This window comes from Carassius auratus, chromosome 46 (assembly GCF_003368295.1).
Source record: "Carassius auratus strain Wakin chromosome 46, ASM336829v1, whole genome shotgun sequence".
Taxonomy (NCBI): domain Eukaryota; kingdom Metazoa; phylum Chordata; class Actinopteri; order Cypriniformes; family Cyprinidae; genus Carassius; species Carassius auratus.
Window position 1 is genome coordinate 10,983,927 of NC_039288.1, and position 27,612 is coordinate 11,011,538.

The 27,612-nt window shown below is 38.1% G+C and overlaps 2 protein-coding genes and 1 long non-coding RNA gene across 4 annotated transcripts; all 3 read left to right on the plus strand.

Moving 5' to 3' along the window:
• LOC113063655 (unconventional myosin-XV-like) lies at positions 1-2,487 on the plus strand (the record flags this gene model as incomplete). The annotated part of the gene is made up of 7 exons (XM_026233991.1): positions 1-125; positions 296-390; positions 486-563; positions 646-742; positions 829-977; positions 2,150-2,274; positions 2,388-2,487. Coding segments are annotated over exons 2-7 (627 nt in total), but the record flags the coding sequence as incomplete, so codon positions are not given.
• A 2-nt stretch (positions 2,488-2,489) lies between these two features.
• On the plus strand, positions 2,490-3,202 carry LOC113064163 (uncharacterized). The gene is made up of 4 exons (XR_003278779.1): positions 2,490-2,521; positions 2,599-2,732; positions 2,827-2,964; positions 3,084-3,202. It is a non-coding gene; the product is annotated as an uncharacterized LOC113064163 (long non-coding RNA).
• An 848-nt stretch (positions 3,203-4,050) lies between these two features.
• On the plus strand, positions 4,051-27,587 carry LOC113064165 (transmembrane protein 94-like). Of its 2 annotated transcripts, XM_026234778.1 has the most exons (32): positions 4,051-4,175; positions 6,157-6,417; positions 9,726-9,845; positions 9,928-10,055; positions 10,144-10,280; positions 10,552-10,760; positions 11,413-11,564; positions 11,740-11,842; positions 12,142-12,228; positions 14,652-14,768; positions 15,102-15,158; positions 16,857-16,961; positions 17,600-17,773; positions 17,936-18,151; positions 18,243-18,555; positions 19,382-19,555; positions 19,645-19,747; positions 19,853-20,061; positions 20,447-20,628; positions 20,721-20,856; positions 20,959-21,068; positions 21,191-21,290; positions 21,524-21,632; positions 21,862-22,051; positions 22,700-22,777; positions 22,879-22,964; positions 23,056-23,137; positions 23,234-23,391; positions 23,473-23,564; positions 23,656-23,749; positions 23,882-24,052; positions 24,653-27,587. In XM_026234778.1, the coding sequence occupies exons 2-32, from the start codon at positions 6,394-6,396 to the stop codon at positions 24,723-24,725; spliced, it is 4,089 nt and encodes a 1,362-aa protein (XP_026090563.1). In that variant the 5' UTR covers positions 4,051-4,175; positions 6,157-6,393; the 3' UTR covers positions 24,726-27,587. The 2 variants fall into 2 exon arrangements, with proteins under 2 accessions (XP_026090563.1, XP_026090564.1); XM_026234779.1 differs by lacking the exon at positions 15,102-15,158.
• The last annotated feature ends 25 nt before the right edge of the window (positions 27,588-27,612 follow it).

The window sequence follows — 27,612 nt, forward strand, 5'->3', positions numbered from 1 at the left end:
TTGTACCCGTGGCTGGCGTTTGTTCAATCTGGTGACTGGATTCTTCCCTTGTTCCAACACTCTCCTGCCATATTGCACCCGTCACCTGGAGGCCGTCATTCATGATGCCAACCACCCTTTTCAAGGTACAGTATTCCCCTAACATCTTATACTGTATTTGTAATGCTTCAATGACCCAAGATTACATCTTATGTGGGTTTTGTTATACAATCTGATTAGAAAGTCATTTGAGCATATTTGTATGCACAATAATGGCTGTTTTTGTGTTTGCATTGGTTATAATGTTTGTATTTAGAGCTGGCAAATGTGTGCATGAAGAATCTCAAACGGTCACTCAGTTTTGGAGGACGCAGGTACATCCCTTCCCATTCAGAGATGGAGGCCATTTTGGTAAGTGAAGATACATGAGAAAAGAAAATATGTTGAACAGAGAAGATGAAGGCGTGTGAAGCATTTCTTTGCCCTGATATCTGAATCACGTGCAGGCTGGGAGGAACTCTCGTCGGCTGCCCATCATGCTGCCTGGTGGAAATGAAATTTCCTGCAAGATTCGCAGCTTTAGTGTAAGTGAGGGTGGTTCTTTCTATTTTTATTCTATTCAGATAATGTGTTGTTTACATGAAGTCCTATTATGCTTTTCTGTAGGTTGCATTTGAGGTGGTACAAGACTTTTGCACTGAGATGGGCATCATAAATCCAGCAGAAGTGAAGGAATTTTCCATCAATGCCACTAAGAAAAAAAGTAAGATACCTTTAGTCACTCTTATGCTCAGATAAACACACATTCATATCAGGTTTTTTTTGGTAACCATGAATCCCTCTCTTTAGGTGATTGGACACGCCCAATTCACTCTGATGAGTATCTGTTTGACTTCCTGCTGGATGATGGCTCCATCTCCCTCTCCTTTCAACGAATAATGTGGAAACAGCCGCTCCAGTTCAACAATGATCTTTATGTGGAGTTCCACTACCAGCTGGTACAAAAACAGTCACTTTTGAATTCATTATAATTTCAAATATTAAAGTAATAACACAACCCCTGTTTTACATTGATGAATATTCAAGATTTCAAGATATATATCTTGAAATGTACACACTACTGTTCAAAAGTTTGGTGTCTGTAAATGTTATAATGCTACAAAAGATTTTGAAAAACCCTTTTAAATATTTATTCATCAGGTAATCCTGAAAAAAAGCAGTTTCCAATTCCACAATGCTCTCCCCCCCCCCCCCCCCCCCATTTATTTATGTATTCTCTTTTCCTAGGTAATGCAACATAAAATGCGACAACAACAATCAACAAACACAACAAAAATACATTCCATGACAAGAAGAACAGGAGTAGGATGAAGAAAAAAAATAATCTTATAAACTCCTACCCCATTCTTATATTAAGAAAGTTACAAATTAGATGGCCTCACCGACATGACAAAAAATAATAATAATAGAAACAACCCCGACCAGATGTAATCTACTCTCAATTTTAACAGTTTTTTTTTAAATGATTAATTCTGCTTAAACAACACTAAACAAACAAAAACAACAATGATGCGATAATGACAACTCTAGAAACGAAAACAACAATGAAACCATCATTGTTATAGGTTTAACAATTTTCACACTCATCTTTATATAAGTTAAATATCTTCTGTTTATACTTATATTTAAATTGAAGAATATTTGAACAACATTTTAGATCATTTTCTAGAAAATTCCATCTTTTCACACCAGAAACTGAAACACATTTGTTTGAGGGTGTTTCCAGTAAAAGGTTGTTTAAAATCATAATTTCTTTTTAAGTTCTTAAATCACAAGTTTCAGCATTGATAATAATGAGAAATGTTTCCTGATCACCGAATCAGCATATAACAATGATTTTTAAAGGATCAAGTGACACTGAAGACTGACACAAAGGCTGCTGAAAATTCAGTTTGAACATCACAAAAATAAGTTGCATTTAAAAATATTTTTAAATAAAAAAAAATATTTTAAACCGTAATATTTCACAATTATTAGGGTTAGGGATCAAATAAATGCTGCCTTGGTGAGCTTACGCTCACAAATCAGTCTTGAACTTTTTTCAAATATCTATCATTTTCATGTATTGTATGACTGATGCCATCTTATGTTTTTTTTTTTTTTTTTTTAGCTTGTGGCTAATTATCTGAAAGGGAGGCTGTTGCTGCCCATGAGCAGCTCTACAATCTACCAGCAGGTGGCAGAGTTGACCGCTCTTCAACACCTTGCCCTTGGGCTGACTGATTTACCCTCCAAGTAATTTTATATATCTCAAACCATGCGATTTCCATATCCCTAAAACTTTCAGTGAAACTTTAAACTGACATTTGAATCATTGGTTTAAATATGAGACTTATTTTCATCTTCAGCGCTGAGGTAAAGCAGTACCTTCCCCAGACGGACCGGCTCAACCCCAGTGATGAAAGACTTCTTGCTACTATACGGGCACAGTTTTCTACCTTAGGCCCCTTCGACCATCTTGATGCCAAAGCTCATTTTATCAGTGAGTGAAACCATTGAATGCGCTGTTTAAACCATTTCAGATACTTATCCATATAAACAAACTCTTCAACTTTCCAGAAAGTGTCAGTTTGCTGCCTTTCTTTGGATTTGATGTATTCACTGCTCAGAAAGTCAGTCATCGCAGCTGCCCGTCTCCCTCCCTGGTCGCAGTCAGCCATGAAGTTATCAAAATCATTGATCCCAAATCACAGGTATGACATCCTTGTTCAGTTCCCGTGATGTTTTGATCTTAACTGTGTGTTTTAACCATACCCGACCACAACTAAAGAATCACAAACTTTGCAGAACGAATGTTTGACAATGTCTCTGGAGGACGTGCAGTCCTTGCGCTCAGTCCGTCCCAAGAAAGACAAGCTGCCATCGGTTGAGATCACCTTTAGTGGCCAAACTCAACCCAAGACTGTCAGCTTCAGTCTAAAGCAGGTTCGTATGTACTGTAGATACAGATCATGGATCTATACAATACAGTCATTTTCAAGAGCTGGTCTTATTAATGTTTTGGTTTTGATTAATGAGATTGCTCTATCTCTCGTGTCTCCCAGGCGAAAGAGCTGTGCCACACCATTGCTGTGATTATGGAAGAGGTTGTGAAACCCCCCTACAGCAATATGTCCAGTCGAACCGGAACCCCACATTGAACAAGCAACATATTCAAAGCTCACCTAATAACCCATGACTTTCTCTAAAGTTCACAGATGTCTCCTATATATATATATATATATATATATATATATATATATATATATATATATATGTATGTATAAAGAATGTACAAACATCAAGGTTACCAAATGTTTAATTCATTATAGCCAGGGTTTTTCAGGGGGCATAAAGATACTGCGGAGATGTATAGAGTGTACAATTTTCTATAAAAAATACAAAGACATTTTGAACTGCTTGGAATGAACATTATAGCTTTAATAAGCGTTATTTAATGTAATATATATATTTTTAAACAAATGTGTTTAATTTAGTATCATTATGAATTTATACCACCAAATGGGGGCGATTTGATTATATTTATTATAAGGCTGATCTATTTTGTATATGTGTTATAATTGTTTAATTATTTGCCTCCAAATAAAAGAAAACTGATTAGTGAGTGTAGATGTTAAACTATTAAAGTGTTAATGTTTTAAACTATTAAAGTATAAATGTCTTCTGAAGTGTATTTTTCATTATTTTTCAATAAAAATCCCTGGTATCTCCCCTCCTTTCTCTCTCAGAAAACTGATAATTATTATTATTTATTTATTTTTTCATTTTGCGTGCATATACATATTTTAACAGCGATATTTATAAAAATTGATTTATTATAAACCCCATATGACATCAAAGGTTTCACGTTGATGTTCCGGGTAACTACGCCTAAAACTGTGAGCCAGAACGCTCTGTAGTGTTGACCAATCACAAAACACAAAACAAAGCAAGTCCCGCCTCTTGGATATCACTGACCAATCAGATTCTACTACATCGACCCTGAACAAAACATACTACGCCCTTCTGGTCACTAACATGGCCGTCACCAGGGAGCGAGTCCAAGGATTTTGAGACCAGTATTATTTGATTCTGCTTAAACGCTTTTGATGATTGACGATGCCGCTTGCGGGTCGTTGATGCTGCAGCTCTATAACGTAAGTTTACGTCGATGAAATGTGATCTGAACATGTAACGTAGACTAACCATGTTCCGTACACTTTTCGCTATTCACGGCACGCCAGTGACCACTCCTCCGTTGTAAAAAGACATACAAGCATGCTTGTGTGCTCATTCTCCGGGGGAATACCTATTATACAGTCTACACTTTGATTGATGTCTTTAGGACCAATAGTTTTTGAGAAAACTGGGGAAAAGTACAACCTCCGCCAGTGTACGGAAGATGATAGGGGTTAATGGTGTTCCGTACAGGCTTATAATGATGTTCCGTACAGCGCTCATTACTTGATTTTATCGGCGAAAATGGACATTTAACTTATCAAAAGTGAGCTGTTTATTTATTTTAACTGCAAGAAAACATAATTCCAATATATATCAAAGATTATTATCTTTTTATTTGATCAAAATACAAGTTAATTGCTGCTTTAATAAAGGGCGCATGCGAGTTAGGCATGATTGTGTCGTGATATTAATTATGACATGTGAGTTAAGCATGAACTATGTGAAAGGTTAGAGAACATAATTTCCATATCTTTCTGAAGATGCAGAAAACGAGAAGGGCACTGATTAATAAAAAAAAAAAAAGGTTAACCAATGTGAAAACTTCATAAAGTAAGAGATATCTGCTGCCAGTCTCAGGTGAGGGTGACGCTAAGTGGTTATCGCCCGCAATCGATGCTTAAACACTCCCATTTCAAAGCATTTATTCAACAAAAAGTAATATATTTAACAATTTGTGATAACATAATATTCATTTAATAAAGGCTGTAGTACTGTGAGAAACATAAGTGGAATAGAAATGTACATTTTCGCTGCTCTAGTTGTCTTCCTCCCAAGCTGAAGTTTTGAAGTAAATCTTCCCCACTGTCCATTTTCAAGCGCGGTGGGCGCAACGAGCAAACTTACTCAAATATTACTGAAACAAACAGCGGATGGGTCTCTGTTTAGATCGGGAGTGAAAGAGAGAAACATAAGGATGACACAGATGTATAGTTTATGTACGAACTGTAATTATTTATTCTGCAATCGGCGCTAAAACGTCACCTGTACGGAACATCGTTTTGTACGGAACATGGTTAGTCTACGTTAGCCAGTACAATTTAACCCCTAGGTTAACACGAACCAGCTGTGTTTCTAAATGGTGTAATTATATTTATATATAAAGGATTGTAACTTTGACAGCTCATTTCAACAGTGAGATACAGCAGGATTGTTTCTGTCAGTCGCAAACCTTGATCAAACGATCAACATGCAAACTGGGAGCTGCCTTTCACATGAACATAAGTGTGTAATACATAAATACAAGCTGTTACTGTAAAGTATTTAATAACTTTGTGCAACACCACTGCTTATTTAGGGTGTCTCTGCAGAAATATACATATTACTAAACAAAATAATTTTGTTTTAAAGCTTAGTCTGTAAATAAGTTGTTCAGATGAATCCTGTATTATCATTTCACTCCCTGTAGTTAAATATTAAAGCCTCTAGTTCCTAGACTACGTAGTTACAGCAACACCACTAGTAAAATACTTATTTGGTAAGTATCTGTGTAATGCTGTCACCACTTCTTCTCTCTGAATATTTTGGATTTATGAGATAATGTAAGTGATTTTTTTTTTTTTGGGGGGGGTCCAGTGATGGTTAATTATCCAACTACCCTTATTTACAGACATGCTATTGCTCTTTATTGCACTCTTGTGTGCTTTTGTCAGTGAAATAAGTAGGCAAAGGCCAGTCTGATCATCGTCTGTACATCAATAGTGGGAAAATGTTGTATTTATTTTTAATACTGATTTACCATTTTGAATTCTGAATGATTTGGAATACTATATACTGATACCATGAATAAATACATTTTCCAATAACTCCAGCATGTAATCCTGACTGGGATAATTATGTTAATTGTCGTCATTGATTATGTGTCCTAACTCATTTTGTAACACTTTCTGACCTGATCAGATCCCTTTGAATGTAAGAAGAGAGAAGCTACACCCTCTTATTGAATCCAGTCCCCTGGGCTTCGACGACAGCCCCGACACCTGTCCCTCAGACTGGCAGTGGCCGCAGGTGCAGTGTCTTGGAGCTGGGGGCCACAGTTTCCTTCCTCTGCCAGGAGGGCTGGGATCGGGACAAGTGTGGCCCGTAACTACCAGCTCTGGGCGTCTCGATAGAGTATGGTGAGAGACAGCGGCTGCCATGGAGCTACAGGATAAGAGACATGTAAGTCTCATGATCACACCAGTCTCATATAAGGTTTAATAAATAAATATTCGTACTGTTTTTGAAGTAGAGTTTAATTCATTAGTATGCTCACATTTTCGAAACAATGTCCAGCCGCATGCATTAATTACTGTCATGTGATATGACTGTGAACTCAAACTCATTGACCCTGGGCTTTAGCAAAGTTGAGTCGGCATATTTATTCTTTTTGTTATCAACTCATGCAAACAACCTTGTGTGTGGCCTTGAATGTCTAAAATTTGCCTTCGTTTGAAATTATTTTTTAACATTGCTTGTGTTTGACAGCATCATTAAGTCATTATATGTCATTTGCAGTAATGATGTTGCTGTGTACCGCTCTTGGTTCTTGTCTTACCTGTGTTGATTTTGCTGAGGTGAGGGAAGTGTGCTGGGATAGTTGTTTCTGTGGTGCAGGAACAGGGGGATCTGAATCAGACCCTGAATCTGGAGTACATTGCAGGGTCGTGACTCGTGAGGTTCAGTGAGGATGTGAAGTTTTGTTTAGCTTAATGATTAAAAAATGAAAGTACATTAATAGTGTGACTAGTTATTTGGTGTAAAGTGTTATTTTTGGGTGCTATGCTGCATTTCTAAAAGTTGAATTATTTTACTTCACAACACCAAATTCATTGAAAAACTGCAACTCAAGCAGTAGTATATGAAATGTTTTACATAAAACATTTTTATATCATATCAAATTAGTTTGAAAATGTTTTATTTATATTTTAATTTATATATAATATACTCCTTAATATAGGCTACTTATAATTTAGTATCAGCATTAAGTATTTTATTGTTTAGAATTTTTGATATTTCATTTTTGTTTCGTTTTGCTTGAAAAGATATTTGAAACAGACATTGTTCATTATCATTTGCTGATCGTTTGATCCATGCTTTAGTAAGGTTGTGAAGTTCATTGAGGATGCTAGGATTGTAAATTGCTGTTTTAGCTGGAATGGATGAATGCCTGGACAGGGCGGCGAGGGCACACCATGCTTTTGCTTGTCTGTAAAGCCCCTCTCCCTCACTTTGTACTCTAGTTCTTTTTCTAGAGTACCCCAACCCTTCTACCTGCTCACCCTATTCAGTTTTTCATTGTCATTTTACACCATTTTTGCCTGCTTCTCTTTTTTGGTGGTGTGTCGCAGCTGCCTCTGCAGAGCTCTCAGCTTAATTAATTTCTTAATTTCTGTTCATTCTTTTTAAGCTTAACTGTTTTCAGGAGTCATACACACTGTTTTTGGTTGAAAAGCATGGTTGTCTGTTCATCCTCTCTGGTCATTTGTACTGGTTTTAGTTTGCAAAGCTTTTTTTTCAGCTGGCAGACTACACCAGTATAGCTGGGACGTGCCCAAAACACAGCCTCTGAATGTGCAGAGGAAGAGACCGTCTGTCCAGACTGTGCGACTGGTGCTGAAACAGCAGCTTACATTATCCCGTAGCACCCCGGCACACTCGTGTCCAATCCACACGCACACCAGTCGCACATTAGTCTGTCTGCAGCAGAGGGACTATTATTCACAGCCATGATCCTGAAAAATGGGGCCTGGTTCTGGAAGAATAAAGTGAGTGGATCTGTGCACTCTTATTTGCGTCTCTGGGTGTAAATGTTCCATGCATTTTTCAAGGTCTTGAGTGGTTTATCTGTAATGTGGGAGCTAGTACTGTAAATCCCTGCTTGTTGATGTGTGAGAGATGCTCATGCAGGGATTTAGTTCTTTAGATTCTTAGTTCCTTTCTGGCTGTGGGAAAGTGGCGTGTTTATTTATAGCGCTGAGGCATTCATTTGAAACTACAGGACCCCGGCCGTCCCGGAATGCTATTGGTAGGGTAGCAACTTAATTAATCAGCGGAGAGAGACTTTTCTTTTGTAACCATACTAGGCATGTTGAACGATGAAAGTTTCTGCCTAAATGAATAGGATTGAGTTACTGCGTCTGCATTCCCTCAATGTTTTACTTCAGTAGTTCAGGACTGGTGAATAAAGCTAATAAAACAACAACTGGTGGTTATTTACTAGCAATGTCATGATGACATGTTACAGATTAAATGCAACTTTTTGAAAGGCTGTCAATTTCTAGAAATATTATTTCAGCTCATTTCTGAGGTTGGGACAGTCTGTGTGGCATTGCATTGCATTAGTGACTGTTTAGTTGTTGTTAGTAAAGGCACAGCTATACATGTTAAATAGTGTGATTATAATTCCAGTAATACTAGTCTGACTCACTGACATATTGTAGCACAAACTAGCCCTTAAAACATAAGTTTTTCATCTGCCTAGTTTTTAATGTCATGTGACAACAATTTTTAATTAAGGCAAACTTTGAAAGACTTTTCTAAGATGGACCAAGAAAAAAACAAACATTTAAAGGATCTTTTAAAGAGTTGTGTATATACAAAATTGTTTACTCTTTTTAACTCTAAAGGCCCGTTCACACCAAGCACGATAACTATAAAGATAACGATAAATATATAGTTCTAAAAATAGTTCTCAATATTAAAGAATAGCAGAGTCCACACCACAACTATAACGATAAAGGCGCAGAGAAACGATATTGTTGGAATCACTTTCAGAACTATTTTTTCCCCCTGATGAACGATAAAACATTGCCAGCCAATCAGAATCAATCCTGCTGTAATGAGCTCGAGAATTTAAAGCAGCAGACGCGCATCCGCTTAGAATACACAGACAATATAGTTCGCTAGTGTGGAGGCTAATATCGTTATCTTTATAGTTATCTTTATAGTTATCATTCTTGGTGTGAACGGGCCTTAAGTTTGAATTGTATAAAATATTATTATATTGTTGAATGCTGAGTAGCCTGTGAAGTTGATATGGCAATACATTTAAATACAACCAACCAACAGTGCGCAATAAATATATATGTTTACATTTATATGTTATAATTGTTAGAAATGCTATAACAATACAAGTAGGGGTGCACGATAAATATCGGCCGATAATTAATGCGCATCTCGTCAATATTTTTAATATATTTAACGTGCACCGCTAAATACAAGCTGCACATTTGTATTTGTAAGTGCATTACTAAACACGATTTGTGTTCATTTTTATAATCCGTAGTAAAGAAGCTATTGTCTATAATAGACAGCATTCTTAAGTTGTGGTCACAGTAGCTAAATTTTGGCCACATTTCATTGGCAAAAGAAGTCCTTTTGTCTATAGAAATTAATGTAGCGATGTATAAAACACAGCTCTTCACTTTCAAGCAAAGCAGATTTCTGTTGGTCTACTTGAACTTCCTTGACATCCGGTTGTGCTGTAGGAGGAGGAGGCGACTCCACTGGGACTGTCCACGGCTCATGCTCTGTGCACCCTACGGGACCAGCTGTCCAACTTATTGGGGCAACACCAGAAATCCAGCCGGCGTAAATCTACCATACAGGTCTGTTCCTGAATGCATGTTATCAACATAGTTATGGTATATTACTTTTGGCCTCATTTTGGTTTTCCTCCTTGTTTTACAGGAGCAATGGGCTAAGAGCTTCCTTCACCATGACAACCGGCATTCGTGCTTCCATTGGCCGGGAGCTGCTCTCACTCTGGTTGTGGTGGTTGGGCTTTTGTGTTGTAATGGCAGCCAACCGGTGGGCAGGTGGGCAGGGCTTAGTGCAGAAAACATCACATAGTCGAGTTTAGCTATCAGATATTTTTATGTAAGTCTCTTTCTTTTGTTCTCTCAGTCAAGGCATAGAGTTAGTGAATGCGGGCGCACTTTTCCTCCTCCTGCTGTTGAACCTCTTTCTCATTGGGCGGCAGCAGAGGCTACGGATGAGTGAGGTGGTGCGGAGGCTCAAGTCCATCATTTCACAGCTGAATGGTGAGAGAGCAGCGAGTGTTTGAATGTCTAAAGGAATTAGTCATGCTTCAAGAGATAATAAAGATGTTTATGCTGTGGTTTATTCATTCATTTGCATTATATTTGCATGCAATGCTAAACACACTTTGATATACAGTAATTGGAATTATGGAAAAATTTTAATTCTGTCATTATTCAATCTCATGTTGTTCCATCTTACTAGACTTGGCTAGACAAGTCTAAAAAGTAAATGTTCACTTGTTAACTCACTTTTTTTTCTCATTATTGCCAGATTGTTTAAAGAGAAGTGCAGAACATCCAATCAGATGGGCCCCCTCTCTGTGTCCTGACCTCTACACCCCGTCTTCTCCTTCCTGGTCACTGCATTGGACATTCAGAGATGGGCAGCTTGTCAATCTACCGGTCAGTCTTCTGGTGGAAGGTGATGTCATCGCTCTTAGACCGGGCCAGGAGGCCTTTGCATCTCTCAGAGGCATCAAGGTAATGTCAGATTTAAGTTTCTTTTTCTGTATCGGATATAGATATTTTACAATATACATAACAATTACCAAGTTAACATTTAAGTATTATCTGTAAAAAAAAAAAAAAATTACAGCATTTGTTTGACATCTAATACTTATATATTTTTTAATTTCAGCTTTATTTCTATTAATGAAGACAATGTTTAATAGTTTTCATTTTAGTTAACAATAACAGCACTGCATGATAACCAAAGTATCAGTAACTAAATGTATGGTTACTCCTTTAGTGGTGTGACCCAAACACACCACTAAAAGTATTTGACATTTAATGTGCAATTCTGTTTGAGGAATGAGATTTTGACCAATTAGCTTTCAGTGGGTGGGGCTACATAGTGTGATGCCTTAGAAATAAAAAGAAAGCATTGAACACAATGTCCTCTCACTCACCGTGTCTGATTAGGAAATAGTGTTTCACTTTTTAATAGAGATCCACTATCAAGCTGTTATGTAATTTTCCTGAAGTCGTAATAACTCTCTGAACTATATACTGGTGTTTTGTGCTAGAGTCTGAAACCGTACAAAAGAAAACCTTGGAGAACTCGTGCTGTTTATTTTTTAATGAGTGTTTCTCTCACTCTGTTATTCTCAATCCCTGTATGTTCTGTTACCAGGATGACGAACACATCGTGCTGGAGCCAGGAGATCTTTTTCCTCCATTCTCTCCTCCTCCTTCCCCACGTGTGAATGAGCGGAGGGGCCCCCACAGTCCCCAGCAGTACCGCCTCTTCAGGGTGGTGCGCACACCTATACTCGACAGTGTCAGGTTAATACCTCCGAGCCAAACAAACTTGTTATGAAAGCTGAAATATTTTTGGTTTGATTAATTAAAGGAAATTATATCTATATGTTTTTTATGCCATATTTTCTTTGTGATATGTGAACATTTTTGTGTTCTCACAGCAGCTAATATTAACGAATGACCTTTTTTTGGCCAATAGGAACAGTCTTGACCTGGCTCTCTCCCGTCCAATCACAGCCCTTGATAATGAACGGTTCTCGGCGCAGTCCATCATTGCCAAATTCGCCTGTCCAGCTGTATTGGTATGACTAAACTGAACCCATGCACACTTTAAGTTTTCAAAATGGTTTGTTTCACACACATTGTGCCTGCAAGCAACATCCTTTTTGACACTTACGTTAACAGTTTGCTGTATTCGTACTTCATAGTATGTATTTAGATTATATTAAGAACTATGAGCTGCAGTGTGAAAGCTGTCATGATGTTCACATGCCCCGGATGCAAGATGTGTGATCACACATGACAGTTACAAAAATTTGTGTGAAAATATGTCTCCATTTACTGATGATGATCTTTGCTCAAATTTTCATTTCATTTATAGGTGGCCTTTTTCTTTGTTAACACGATCCGGTACTTTTGTGACGCTCCCGGTCTCACCACTGGACCCTTCAACTTTCTTCAGTTGCAGGTTGATAATACAAGTCAGAATTTTCTTTCAGTTTTTTTATTTATTCAGAACTGCTTTGACACTCTGAGAATAGTAAGTATTAGGTTGAAGTCATCATAGAATTCTCTTTTTCATTTAATAGTTGTTGTTTTTTTATTGCACCTTCATTTAGATTATTAACTATTAGAGTGTATGGAGTGTATGGATATTCCGGACATTATTCAAAAGGAATTGCAAATTGTATTGCGAACGCACAGTGTCTGCCAAATTTAAAATGGAAATGCAAAGTCCGTTTGCAATTGTGTTTCCCATATCTTACGAGCTATGAGCCTGTCATATTTAAATAGCAATATTAATTACCACATTTGCCTTTGCACTCTCTCTACACTGTGCATGTAAACTGCCAAAACTCAAATGGAATCGCAATTCCTTTTGCATTTGAATTTCCGACGTCTACACGGAAACCTGTCAATCAAGTGACAGGGGTGGGGCCATTTTATTGGGCGTGTTTGCATTGGGAAGTGACGTCACTCACAGTCGACCTTAATAAAAGAGGCAATTTATATAATATTTAGTTTCATTTGTAATGACTGTATATATACACATTTCCCTGAACTAAGTACATTTCTGCCGCTATTATTATGTTTAAATGAAAAATGAAAGGAGGCAGTGGTATTTCATTTCCAAGCAGCTCAATTTCTGATATAGGGGACTTTCCTCAAGACTGTTTGTGAAGTCTACATACAGTGGTCACTTTACATCTGAGATCCTGGGTAGCGTGTCTTTGCAATATGCTATGAAACCTAATATTTTTATAATATACAGATTTCTAGTTACACCAAACTCTTTCAAAAATTGTTTAAAGAGCCACACAGATGGGAAATCAAAAATTACCTGTATTACAGTGTATGATGTAGCTGTCCATCAGTGTAAACAATGTGCAAAGTAATTAAACCAAAAAGTACACGATTTATAAAGTTATTGGCTTCTAAAGTAAGGAGTCGACTCTGAATCGCTGAAACGAGTCGTTATAGATTTCAAATCTTTTGCCCATCTCTATGTACGTCACTAGGAACACTTTGCATAATCATCTCCGCCTACCGTCTTGGGAGAAACGGAACTCTGACCTGCCCCACCCCCCACACAGGCGCTCTGGTTGGTGTGATAGGAGGAGACGAGGAGACAGTGTGTTTTTAATTGTAAAGGCCAGTTTGTTTTATTTTCACTGCCAAAGAATGAAGATCAGAAGAACCAAAGGCTAAAATTCATTTTTACCACAATACCAGAGCAGAACAACAAATCCCTGTTGTTGTGTTCACAACATTTCACTGATGACTGCTTTTCTAATCTCGGTGAGTACAGCGGGATTTTCAAAGCGTTTGGCCATAAAAGAGGGTTCATTACCAAATTTATTTAGAACAACGAGCATCTCCGAATCACAACGCGAAGTATGATTATGAAGTTATGTGTCTGTTTTCTCCCGAGCGTCTTATCAGTATGTGTGCTGTCTGCAGCCTGTCTGCGCTGATCGTCATGTACAAACACGTCATTAAAATGAAGTGTAACTCCGTGAATACTCAACGAAGAGACATGAGAGAGATATCTATAGAAAGCTTGACATGTCTACTTTAAAACTAAACAAGTGCTGCCGAAAACAGATATTCTGTGATAAAGTAATCCATATGAAAACAACGCAATGTCTGTTTTTCATGTCTCCCTTCGTTATATCTAATGTGACCACGCCCCCGCGATGAACGCTCTATTCAGATTCAAACTGAAGCGCGCGGCTTGAATACACCCACACAGAAGAAAAAGCAGCGAGACTGTTCAAGTTTTTTATTTTACTGTTTGCTTCGCGATGAGAGGAATAAGACATAATTCACCCCAAACAGATGCTAACGCATAGTTTACCGTGAAGTTGTGTGCGGAACAACCAATCAAACCTAACTATGTTAGTTGACCAATCAGAACACAGTATGCTACCGAAAGGTGGGGTTTAAGGAAACTGAATCTTTTGAACAGCTTCGCGCGAACCGTTTGGGGATCTCTGAGAATTGAGGTAATTTTAAAATGATATTTTGACAAAATTACAATGTTTTTTAACCTGGGATGGATTTAAACCTAATGTACAGGACTTATAAACAGTGATAGGAAGTTTAGAATTTTCATCTTACTGGCTCTTTAACAATAAAAATACTTGTTAAAATGTATATACAGTAAATCACATTAATGCAATGAGAAATTGAAAGCCACTGTTGTAATGCTTTAAATGAATACTAATGGAAAATATTATTAAAATATTTATTTTTATTTTTATCAAAGCCCGCACAGAGATAAGAAATCAATTTGAATTAGAGAGACAAAGAGGTGCAAACCTTTTATTTGCCCCAATGATTCTGATATTAATGTTTCTCTTCTCCCTCTCTTGCTGCCTTGATGAATAGATGATGGGTGTATTACCGATTTTACCTCTTCTGTTTCCTATGATGTGGATTGTGGTCAATGCGTACGGAGAGGCCCGCGTGTTAGCCGAGTCCAGCCATAACTCTCCCACTGGCCTGGTAAGACAAACAGAACACAGCACATTCAGTCACTTGTTCATGCTAACTTATGAATTGTTCATTACCAAATTCACACTTATACATATGCAGACACGAAACTTGCACAACTCGCAGAACTTCCCAAATCCCACACCAACGGATATTGCTGCTAATTTGTAACTCGCTCTGTCTGGGATTACTGAGTGTATTAACTTTGATTTGCAGCCTAAACACTGCATGAGGAAGTAAATCTCGTTGGCCCAGCTCACACTAGTAGTAGAGAGGCTTAGGGAGGGATTGCAGAGCCGAGGTGAAGTTGATTAGGTGTTTAATCAGACTTTTCTCTCATCCCAGCTTGCTAAGTTCTCTGAGGACACTCTAAGCAGCTTCACGGAAGTGGTGTCCTCCCAGGTATATCCTCTGTATTCCTCCTCCTCCCGTTCACCACACGCTTCTTGTGATCCCTGTCCCTTGCTCTGGGTCTTTCCACAAACGTCATCTTTTTGTTCTGATAATTACTCATGTCAACTTCTTTATCAGAGGATCACTATGAAAAGAGCCTGTTTATTTTTTTTTGATTGTTCTCATTGTTTTCTTTTAAAATACACAGTCACTTCATCTCACTTGTACGATCAAGTTTGCAAAATCGCTTCTTGTGCTGCCGGTTAGTTTGGCACCGCACACGCTGACCTGTGACCCCTCGGCCTTCGCCTGCCCACCTTCTGTCTGCCTGAGGTTTGCATGATAGAGTACACACTCTTTCTATAGTAGTGGTGCGTGTCTAAACTACATTTACCTGAGTTAATGTACATTTTGAGAACTACTGCATGATCAAGACTCTGTTTTTTCCCTTTAAAATTTCCAAAGTGTGGTAAGTATTTGTCTGCATGGACAGATCAGATACACAAACGGGCTTCTACTGTGTGTTTTGCTCTTTAATGATTTATTTAAGGCTTTGGAATACAAAAAAGAAAGGTTTTAATATGATCTTCATAAACTTTCTCAGGGGTTTGTTTAACAGTTGTGCACAGTTCAAGTGTGTGTGTGTGCGTGTGTGTTTTTGATGATGTGTCTTTAAAGACCCAGTGAAATCAAAATTGGACTTGTGGCTTTTTGTTGAGTTTCCATGTCTGTTGGATTCAAGGCTGCCTATATCCTAGTATAGTCCTAAGCTGATTTTTTTTTTTTTTTTTTTTTTTTTTTTATTTACTTTTTTTTTTTTTTTTTTAACAAAGATAATTTATAAATGCAAGGTTAAATAGTTTGGGATCAGTGACTTTTTACATGTAAAAAAAAAGTGCTTACAAAATTTATAAACACAGTTACATTTTTATCATTTTAAAATAAACAGTTTTTTATTGTAATTTATTAATTTGATGGCAACGGTGAATTTCAGCAGTCATTACTCCAGTCTTTGGTGTCACATGATCCAGAAATCATTCTAATATATTGAAAGTCAATTGATAGTCAGCAAGTCATTGTGCTTTGAACAGCAACCAATTTTTCTTTATATGTACTGATAAATCATTCACAATGGGAACAAGAACATGTATTAAGAAAGTAAATTAGTTCAGTTTTGATTTCATCTTGAGCTTTAAAGGTGGATACTTGGACATCTGATGTGCATCAGATAGATTCTCCTTCAACTAACAGCTTTGAGTTCTTCAGTTCGGTGCTGCTCTCCTGTAGCTGCTGCCTCAAGCTTTCAGTTGTTTGCTTCAGTTTCAAATCTTCTGTCATTCAGTCAGTTCAATTTCTCTCTCCCTTTTCCTCCTGCAAGGTGCATTTATTATAATTATGAAACAATCCAAAAAATCTCTGAATGCATCAGGACGAACCCAAGACTGGACATGCTACTGCTTCTTTCTTCCTGCCTAACTCTCCCAGGCTTTGTCTTAAAGAGATTCTCTTTAAGTGTGTGTGTGTGTGTGTGTTTTTTTTGTCTGAGAATGGCATCCAGAACCCGGTTTCATAAATCCTGACACTATTGCAGAGCCCTTGGCAAGGTGCTGATGCATGGATTTGTGTTTCAGTCAGGGGAGAAAATGACACTTACTCCATACTTGTGTGTGTGTGTGTGTGTGTGTGTGTGTACGTGCTTGTGTATAGGAGATGCTACGCTGTGTGTGGAGACACCTGGTCAGTGTGTTGAAGGGAGAGTCCCAGACCCTCTGTCATACCTCCAGTCTGCTACACTCGTTGGGTTCCGTCACTGTAAGTGCTCCCCCTGCTGTCATATTGGAAATGTTACACTTCCTGCTTGCAGTTTGAAAAACGGCTTAATGTTGACTTTAAAACTGAATAAAAAATTAAAGGAACGTTCTGGGTTATTTTCAACCTAATTATCAATTACAGCAGGGCTTCTGAAACATTTGCTTACATCCTCGAGATACTGCATCTGTATCATGCTGGTAATTACCACAAAACAATAATTACAGCACATCCCTCAGTATGAATAAACAAATTTCAAGAGGTGTTTACAGTAATTAAATACTCTTTATACTGCAGGACTGGAGGGCATGCATGCAACACCGCAAATCGGTTTACTGTCCAACACGTTTTATCATTCTTATTCTTGATGTGGAGTGTAATTGTATTAGATCTGTAGCTGTTCTTCATCAACAGTACACAAAAATCCTTTAATTAAAACTTAATTATGATCAATACCACGAGTTGCTTTTACAATATTGTTGTAGCAATCATATGTGCAGTAATCTATGAAATGCAAACATATTTACATTATTTGGTAAAAAACAATAGACATTTGCTTGAAAATGTTTACAATAGTTTTGCTTTAAATTCCAGGAATCATAAGCTTTATTTTTTAATCATATTTCCTGATCCGCTCATAGGTGCTGTGCTGTGTGGATAAGCAAGGCATTCTGTCCTGGCCCAACCCTAGTCCCGAGACTGTGCTGTTCTTCAGCGGACGAGTAGAACCTCCTCATGACAGCCAGGATGACCTCAGAGATGACCTGTTAGTCAACTCCCTCTGCAGGACAGAGGGCGAGGAGGAACGAGACGAGGTACAGCTGATAGCTAGACTGACGTATCATACAATTTCTTTGAATCCTGATGATTTGAATAAGGTTTCATAAGAAAATACAGCATGTAATTGTACCCGATAAGGCTGGACTTGAAGAAGTTGTTATTCTCACTTCAGTCTGTGTGGGTTTTCCTGTGTTTAGCCTCAGGAAGCTGAAGCGCTGCTGTGTTTACCAGTGTTTGAACCCTCCCTTCACGTGGCTGAGCAGGAACCCAGCGAGACGTCACATGACACCGTCCGCTCCTCAGACACCCAGCGTCAGAATCAAGGACCCCAAACTACCCGTTCCAAACACCCTTCAGGATCCAATGTCAGTTTCACCAATGCAACTGAAGGTGGTGAAGATGGCATTGCTCAGGTAGGACTACATCTTTTTGTTGCTGCTTGAGCTGGCTCTGTTTATAACTATGTCGTTTGGTTTATGTATGTGTATGTGTCTCTATTTCCAGCCATGTGGTATGGGTGATGATCTGTGTGAAGCAGAAGATTTTGTGTGCGACTATCATCTGGAGATGCTGAGCCTGTCCCAGGATCAGCAGAACCCTGTCAGCATCCAGTTCGATGACTCCGGTTGGCAGAATCACCTTCCCTCTTTGAAGCCTCTTGGCTTGAACATCCTGTTGAACCTGTGCAATGCCACCGTCACCCAGCAGCTCTGCAGATTCTCAGACCACTTGTCAAACCTGGCGCTGCAGGAATGCCACGGGGCGGTTCTACCCGTTCATGTGCCCTGGGGCCTCTGTGAACTATCTCGCCTTATAGGTACACGAGGGAAGCATGTTAACAAACATATATTTTCAGGATTTATAGTATTACACAAAAATCTTTCAATAATTTTGGATGTCGTTTTTATGGATTTCCCATCACAAGAATACAGGGCTATACAAACACAAATAACTTTTTTTTTTTTATCATTCAACAAATTCAATCTGTATTAGTATTGTCGACAGAAATTTAAAAAACATGTAAAAACTCACTTAATCTTTAAAAACGCTAATAATTTTATGTATTCTTTAGCAAAACATACAGAGAATTTTTTTTTCATACTGTGTATTATTTTGTGAGGCCTGTATTTATCTGTAGCAATTGAAATTATATATATATATGTATGTATGTATGTATGTGTGTATTTTTTATTAAATTTTTATTGTTATTCTTTTTTATCCTGCACCTGGGCCCAGTTTGGGTTTTTCGATGCGCACACTGTTTTGTATTTTCTTGTATTTGAATTTTTTTTAATTAAAAAAAAATATATATATATATATATATATATATATATATAATTTTTTTTTTTTTTTTTTTTTTAATTAAAAAAAATTCAAATACAAGAAAATACAAAACAGTGTGCGCATCGAAAAACCCAAACTGGGCCCAGGTGCAGGATAAAAAAGAATAACAATAAAAATTTAATAAAAAATACCGCTCATATTTATATTTATATTGATATTTATTGGAAATTGTGCATCCCTAATTATTTATTAACTTCCACTCTGGCAGTAATTCTAGTGACGTCAAAAACTCATTTTAGTATCTTCACATCCTTTCTTAAGATTACTGGGTTGTTCTTTCCTGTTCTGTTGTATGTCAGGTTTCACTCCGGGAGCGAGGGAACTCTTTAAGCATGAGAATCATCTGTCTCTGTACCAGCTTCCTTCTGGAGAGAAGCCCAAAGAATCTGTCCCCCGTCGTCTCCATCACTTCACAAAACGCCAGCCTCCCATCAGTCACCTCATCAGTCTCTTCGTCAAGGACAGTACTTCCAGTATGGCCCGTTTTTTTCCTATCCCACTTCCTGTTTATCCTCTGTGGTTTTGTTTAGTCATTGACCTTTGCCCTTTGAACTCTTTTCAGATAATGTACAAATGCTCTCCCATGGCTCGGCCGACCTCATCCTGGAAGCCTGCACAGATTTCTGGGACGGGGCAGACATCTATCCGCTGTCTGGCTCGGATAGGTCAGAGACACGAATTAAAAAAAAACTGACACTTGTCATTTAGTTTTCTTAATATGCAGAGTGGAGTTTGTAGGTGTACTAAAGTACTAATATTATGCCCCATAGGAAAAAGGTTTTAGATTTCTACCAACGTGCCTGTCTGTCAGGATATTGTTCTGCATTCGCATATAAGCCTATGCAGGTGGCATTGTCTGGACAGCTCAATGGAAAGTGTGTGGAGCTGGCTCCAGGGCCCGCCCTCTTTTCTGGGGTGGAGCTTCCCAGTACCATCCCCATCAAACAGAGCAGCCGCAGGAACAGCTGGAGCTCTGATGGTAAGAGACATTGTCCGTTCAGCTCCCAGTCTGGACAGAAGAGCTAAAAATATATATCTTGATATGTTTGTCTGATGATCAGCTGATCCCATACATAAAGAGAGCGATATTTATGTAGCTGGATAGATGCGTAGATGGATAACTACATAAAAAAAGGGACAGCTGGATAAATAGCTAGATGGATGGATAGATGAATGGATGGATAAAGGATACGTAGATGGATTGTCAGATAGATAAATACCTGAATAGATAACAAGATGGATACATGGATGGATAGATACTCGATTGATCCATTTTTTGATATGTACTGGATTATTTAAACTGATTCACTGAAATGAATCAAACTTACCAACTCTAATATGTTTGTGTACTGCGCATGATTCAGAGGGTATTGGAGAAGGTTTGGAGAAGGAGGACTGTGTGCAGGCTCTGAGTGGCCAGATCTTCATGGGAATGGTGTCATCCCAGTTCCAGGCCCGACTGGACACTGTACGGCTCATTGAGAACCTGGTGGTAGCCTGTATCCGCTTTGTGTACTTCTCCATGGAGGACGAGCTGCGCAGCAAAGTATTACACTGACGAGAAAACACGCTCCGTAGAAACACGATGCATTTGCTGTGTCATATTTGGTCACCTCTTAATGTTGGCTTTGCTTGTAGGTGTTTGCAGAGAAGATGGGCTTGGAGACGGGCTGGAACTGTCACATCTCTCTGACCCCAAACGGAGAGGGTCACTACGAAGGTGCTCCGTCCAGCCCTAGTCAAGCAGGATCTCTACATGATGACCTTCTGCATGGTAAGTGTGTCTTTCTGCCTGCCGGTACACACAATTTACATACACTACATTTTTCCCTCATTTGGAAATTATTTAAACGATACAACCTCTCTGTGTTCTTAGATTCTCGTGATGATGCAGAGGGCCCACTACTGCCTGAGGACCAATCAGATCTCGCCAGCTTCCAGCCTACTGATAGTGATGTGCCCAGTTTCTTAGAAGACTGCAACAGAGTAAGACGACTACTCCATTGGCACTTAAATGCCACTTTATATACACCTCCATGCCACCTTGGTAGTTTGAAGTATGTTGCTTAAATACTGATTGATGCTCTTTCCTCTCTGTTGTTCTATAGGCCAAACTGCCTCGTGGCATTCATCAGGTTCGTCCTCATTTGAAGAACATAGACAATGTGCCTCTACTGGTGCCTCTGTTCACAGACTGCACCCCTGAAAGTGAGTCAGCCTCAACACCAGCTTTGTCAACTTTAAAAAGTTGTAATCATCTTTTCTTCTGTTATGACGTATAGTATATCTCGGTTGAAAAACAAAATGTAGGGTGGGACTTGATTTTTGTCAGTTTGTCAATTTAGATCTCAAGGTGACCCGTTAAAGTTTTGTGGCTTTTAGTCCATGTGTGTTATATGCTAGTGTACTTGAGTTGATCCCTCTAAATGTTCATTTCACAGCAATGTGTGAAATGATGAAGATCATGCAGGAGAACAGAGAGGTGACATGCTGTTTGGGGAGCTCCGCAAACTTCCGTAACAGCTGCCTTTTTCTGCAGAGTGACATTAGGTGGGTAACACACACGTCACTTTACTATGCTGTACACCAGAATCAAATATGCCCTAGAATCTTATGCAAAGCTGCAATATTAAAAATGTCAATATGCATTTTGTGCAATGCATAATACTAAATATGTGAGAAAATATAGTGTACAGCAAAAAATGATCGAGTACTGTATTGCTTATTTGAATTTAAAGTGATTGTGGGGATTTGGAAACCTTCTCTTTGTGTGTTTTAGTATCTCCCTGGATCCTCTATACCCGTCCCGGTGCTCATGGGAGACATTTGGGTACGCTGCAGGCTGCGGGCTGAATAGAGACTGTGATGAGCTGTCTCCAATGGGGCTCAGTGCTAGTCTCAACAGCCTCGCCTGCTCCATGTCCTTCCATCAGGGCGAGAGTGTCAGCATGGTCAAACTCATTGAGCAGGTATACATGCATCAATACACGCTCGCTGGCATGCTGAAGGGTTGATGAGGCTGTTAATCACACGGGAGCATGAAGATACAAGCTCATGCAGCGAATTCATTATAGTTTAAAAGGTGGGGGTATGTACAGTTTTATCATGTCTGCAGTTATTTGTGACGGTAGAGCTGAGTAATCAGTAGTTATTACTCCAGTCTTCAATGTCTGAAGTGTCTGCTTAATATTTCGTTGTAAACCGTGATACCTTTTTTTAATTTTTATTTTTTTTATGAAAAGAAACCCAAAGAACTAGAACTCTTTTATAACAGTATACATTTATTTTCATTTAATTCATTCTTGTTTAATAAGTGTTAATTTCTTAAAAAAATATATTACTGACCCCAGATTTTGAACAGTAGTATGCTTACAACCTTACAACATGGGGGTATTTTTACTGCTTATTAAATGTAGACAGATATAGTAATAATAAAGTCAGGTAGCTGAAAAGAAAAATGATTAAGTACATGAATATAAGTCATGCAGGTTCAAGTCTTGATCGCAGCCTGTCCCAGTCCCATTGCCTCATTATCATTTCTTGTCAGTTTTTACTATATCTAATTAAAACAATCTTAAAAAAAAAAAAAAAAAAGGTTGAATCTGATGTATCTTCAGGCGAGACACACCACCTATGGCATCCGCAAGTGCTTCCTCTTCCTACTGCAGTGTCAACTGACACTGGTCATCATTCAGGTGAGGAAAAAACAGACCTGCATGTTATTTACAGGACATAAAATTTACAGAATTCATTTAAAATTCACATTCGGACTCCTTGATATATTTTGATTTTATAGTTCCTGGCCTGCCTTATTCAGCTACCTCCTCCCATGAACATCACAGACATACTGTGGCTTTCCTGCTTCTCTTACCCCCTGCTAAGGTAATAAGGAAAAAATGTTGCATTTTAGTAAATCTAGGTCACTGTCATATCAGCGATCTTTATATGTAAATCAAAACCTTGGCATTCGCAGCGTGTCCTTACTGGGAAAATCACCGGACAGTTCAGTGATGACAGTCGCTACTGGAAAGAATCTGGACTCCATACCACGCAAGGTCCGTCATGAGACCACACAATGCACTCGATTTACACTAAACGCACCTGATGTAACTCCCATGTGCATTCATGTTGTTTTTGACTCCATCCCTCAGACCCAGCACTACTTTCTAGGATGGTTCCTGTTGAAGTTCGGTCTGACGATGTTGGCCTACTTAGTCGGCTTTGGGTTTTCTCTACAGGAAATGTGTTCTATAGCAGCTAACCGCACAAAAACTTATAACAGCACCTGCTCTCACATATTCACATCTAGGTAGACAAACCCTTGAATGTAATTTTCTGTTTAGATGCCCTGAATTAGTTATGAGTGCTAATCAATGATTCATGTCTACAGCTCACAGGATGGCCCGCAGTGGTTTAGTGAATTGTCCAATGGGCTGCTTTTGATGCAGAAGATCATGGCAGGTTTTCTGGCTCTGCACACAGGTGACTTTAATAAAATACATTGTCTGATTTGAATATTTATCTAGATGTATCAGAGTGAAAACAATGTATTATCTGTCTTCCTCTCTTTCAGTGGTCATCTCTCTGAGCTATGTGCACCGTTCCCAACCCCTGTGGAGGAAGAACCCGTTCAGTAACACATGGTGGTGTCTCACGGTGCCTGTGGTGTGAGTGTTTCGTGTAGAGAATGGTTATTTTATTAGCAAAGTCACATGCTAAGTAAAATGTTTTTGAGAGCTGTTGTCACTTCCCTGGGATCATTTACAGTAAATGCACTTTGCCAATGGTTTTTCTTGCAGACTGTTGGGACAGGTGGTGCAGGCTGTGATAGATTATCAGTTGTGGCAGGACCGGAGTACAGAGGTGGTCTTCACACTGCATCACATCCCGCTCTTGGTCTGGCTGTTGGTCTCTCTGTCCATCATATTTGTGGTGCTAATCAATGAAGCAGTAAAACTGCATGAAATCAGGTAAGAGGATAAATCAGTTTAATGTAGAGAAAAAAATTCTGTCCTCATTTACTCACCTTCATGTCATTACCAACCCTTTCATTCATACAATTAATGCATATATAAAAAAATATATATAAATTTGCCATGAAAGTAGACCATACAACTAATAAAATATATTGCAAGTCATCTGAAGCTGCATGATAGCTTTATGTGAGAATAGGCCACAATGTATACTGTTGTTCAAAAGTTTGAGCTCAGGAAGAAAAAAAATTCTTCACACTTCACAATTTCCACAAAAATATCAGGAAGTTAAAACTGTCTTCAACATTGCTAATAAGAAAAATCGGCATATTAGAATGATTTCTAAAGAATCGTGTAACGATCGATCATGAGTAACTGCTGCTGAAAATTCAGCTTTGCCATCAGAGGAATAAATTAAATTTTAAAACATACTAAAAAACCATAGAAAACCATTATTTTGAAATTTTACTATAATGACAGAATGTACTATTTCATTACCTATGTGATTCCTTTCAATTCTTAAGCAGTCCAAATCTAGCCTACATATGTCATTTATCATTTAAACCACAGCTTCTGAAAACATGGCTCTGATTTCAGGATACGAGTGCGTTACCAGAAGAGGCAGAAGCTTCAGTTTGAGACTAAGCTGGGTATGAACTCTCCCTTCTGACCTGCGTCTGTAAAGCACAGCATGGTCGTACACGTCAGCCTCATCTTCATTTCAGTGGTGGAGGAGATGAAGAATGCTTTGGATTTCCCCCAACAGAGCTCTCGCTGCAACAGAACTCTGAAGGGCTGCTTTTTTAATCCGTGAGAGCTATCTTTGATTTAGGCTTTACTCAAAGTAAAGATTTCATCGGTGTTGTTTTGAGGGATGGTTACCTGCATGCTGCTTTGGTTTGGACAGGGACATTCAATGGAGGGATTCTTTTTTTTTAATGAGTCAATTCCTTTACCCACTTTATGCACGATACAGAGAATATATACCAAAATGGACAACGGAGGGCTAAATTAGCATGCTTTTTCTTCTTTCTTTTTTATCTTTTTTTTTATTAGATGTTGTGAAATGGGGATTTAATTGATTTCCTTGGTTTCGAACATGAGACAGTTGAGCGCTCATGAGATGAGCTTTAGCTGTAGGTTCTCTGTGTTCGTATTTCAGCCGTATGGTTCTTTATCACACTGCTGAGAGGTTTCGTGTAGTACTGTACATCATAAGAGCTTGGTAAAGCCTGTTTTAACCGGTTAGAATGTGAATGTCATCGCCTCAACTTACCTCATATCCAGAGGGGAAAGATTACATTGTGTTCTTTTGTGATCATGATGTACAAGTGAATTTACTTACAAAAATATATCGGCAAGAGCAACTTGGCTTCCAAAATCAAATGCAGTCAGTGTGAGACTGTGTGCAAACTCAATTACTAGCTTACTTTGAATCAGGCAGGCATTAAATAACTTTTCCTCTTACAGATCGATATCGGATGAAATGCATTAGTCTTTCAAACCATTTTTACCTCAAAGTTCTTAAGTTCAATCAAAACACAAAGTCTTTTTAACCAGGCAAAGCAATAGCTGTCCAGCTGAAGGAAGAATGTTCCAACTTGAATTGTTCTCTACACAGACGTTTGAAATTTTTTTTCATGTGTGATTGTCAGCCAGAATGCACTGATTTTTTTTTATTAATTTATTTTATTTTGCATACATTTGCATGCAAGACAACAAAATCACTATTCCTGATTTCTCACCGCACGTTTTTTCGTGAGAATTATTTCCGATGTTCTGTAATGAATATAAACAACTCCGGATGGGGTAGGCTTATTTCAAGTAAAACGAATTTCTCCACTCCTATCCAGAGAATTCAGTGTTTACTGGTAAAGAGGGATATTGAATTTTTTTCTGTTCTACCTCTAGCTGATTGCTAATATAAATTCTAGGCAACGTCATGATTTTAATAGGTTTTATTACTATTTTAATTTATGCAGTTTGGCTGCAGCTATAGAGCATAAGAGGCTCAGTTACAGTGTCACCAGATGTGCTTCTTTAAAAACACATTCAAGTGTACATTCTGGCAGTGACCAGCTAATCTCCAAATTACCAGCACTTTTTCCCAATACTAGAGGAATCCACTAACATGACTTAGCCTAGACTCATCAAAAGGAGAATTTAAAGGGATAGTCCACCCAAAAATGAAAACTGCCATTATTTACATACCCTCATGTTGTTCCAAACCTGTTAGACTTTATTTCTTCTGCAGAGCATAGGAGATATTAAGTATAATGTGTTAATTGTTTGTATCCATACAGGGAAGGTCATTCATGTTTGGAATTATATGAGGGTGAATAAATCATTTTCTTTTATTTTTGGATTATCTTTTCATTTTTAGGTGAACTGTCCCTTTAAGTTGCTGCTAGAGCTGTATAAAGTGGTATATTTGAAAAATGATTCATGTGTACAGGCATCATGGGACCTCTAGAGTCTATAGTCCACAACCCAGTTAGTATTTAGTCTTTCAAATGAGCCACAGTCTATCCCCTTTTCTACATAATGAACTGCAAGATGTCTTAATTTATTGATTTCCTGCCTCATTTTGTTCCTGTCTCACTGTTATACTTCAGTTTAAATCGCAAATACATACTGTAATCTCTAATCTGATGTTGATATTTATTTTGAAATGATTATATATGCCTGTACATCAGCAAATGATTGAAACCTAACAGCCTTTTCCATAATGCATCTAGAGATGATCTTAGGCACTGAATGTTCATAGGTGTATGTGTTGCATTTTTTTTTATTTCTTTCTAATTTTTCTGCTCATTCAACAGGAAGGCGAGTCGTACGAAGTGTTGAGAGGTTATACAGAACTGTAGCTGTGGTTCAGTGTTTTAGTTCAGCACCACTGCTGTGTAACTAAGCCACACTAATACAGACATATCAGAGAAATCAAAAAGTAAGTTAAATAGTTAATTTTTAACTGGTGCTGAATTGGTTATATAACAAAATGTACAGTTAAGGAAACTATCAAATATATTAGTATTGGAGAATTTGTTTTAATAAGCACTGATCTTCTGTTTTAACTAATTAATGTAACCGGGGAAAAAAATGTTTTGGGATATGAGTTTGTGAGCAGCATTTGTTGTACAGGATTTGTTTTGGTAATTATTCTTAATGTTCTCTTTTCCTGATGTATGCATGATAAAGACCAGAATGCAAGGTTTTCTTGATTTACTCATCTGCTGGATATTGAGTATGTTGACTCGGTCATGCATGGATTAAAACATGTTGCTGATGTTTTTCCATCAGTCAGAAACTGTAATATTTAAACCAGGAGTATGAATCAGGCTATTTTAGAGAGCTGTTCAGAACCTCTCTGCAAAATACATGCCTGGGCTACAACCTAGACTGATTGACCCAATATTTTTGCTATTTGTGAATGTTCATAAGATTTATAAATGTTGTACAGTTTGTATTTTTTAAGATGTCTTTCACATTGATTTCTCCACTTCCCCAGAGATTATTTGTGAACCATTGTTAATAAATGTGTTCATTTCAAAACAAAG

Excerpts from the sequence above, each read along its gene's own strand:
- LOC113064165 (XM_026234778.1), top strand. The coding sequence starts at position 6,394 with ATGGAGCTACAGGATAAGAGACAT. Across the intron at positions 21,633-21,861 it reads TTTCTGCAGAGTGACATTAG|TATCTCCCTGGATCCTCTAT; the intron begins GTGGGTAACACA and ends TGTGTGTTTTAG. Across the intron at positions 22,965-23,055 it reads TTCTCTTACCCCCTGCTAAG|CGTGTCCTTACTGGGAAAAT; the intron begins GTAATAAGGAAA and ends TGGCATTCGCAG.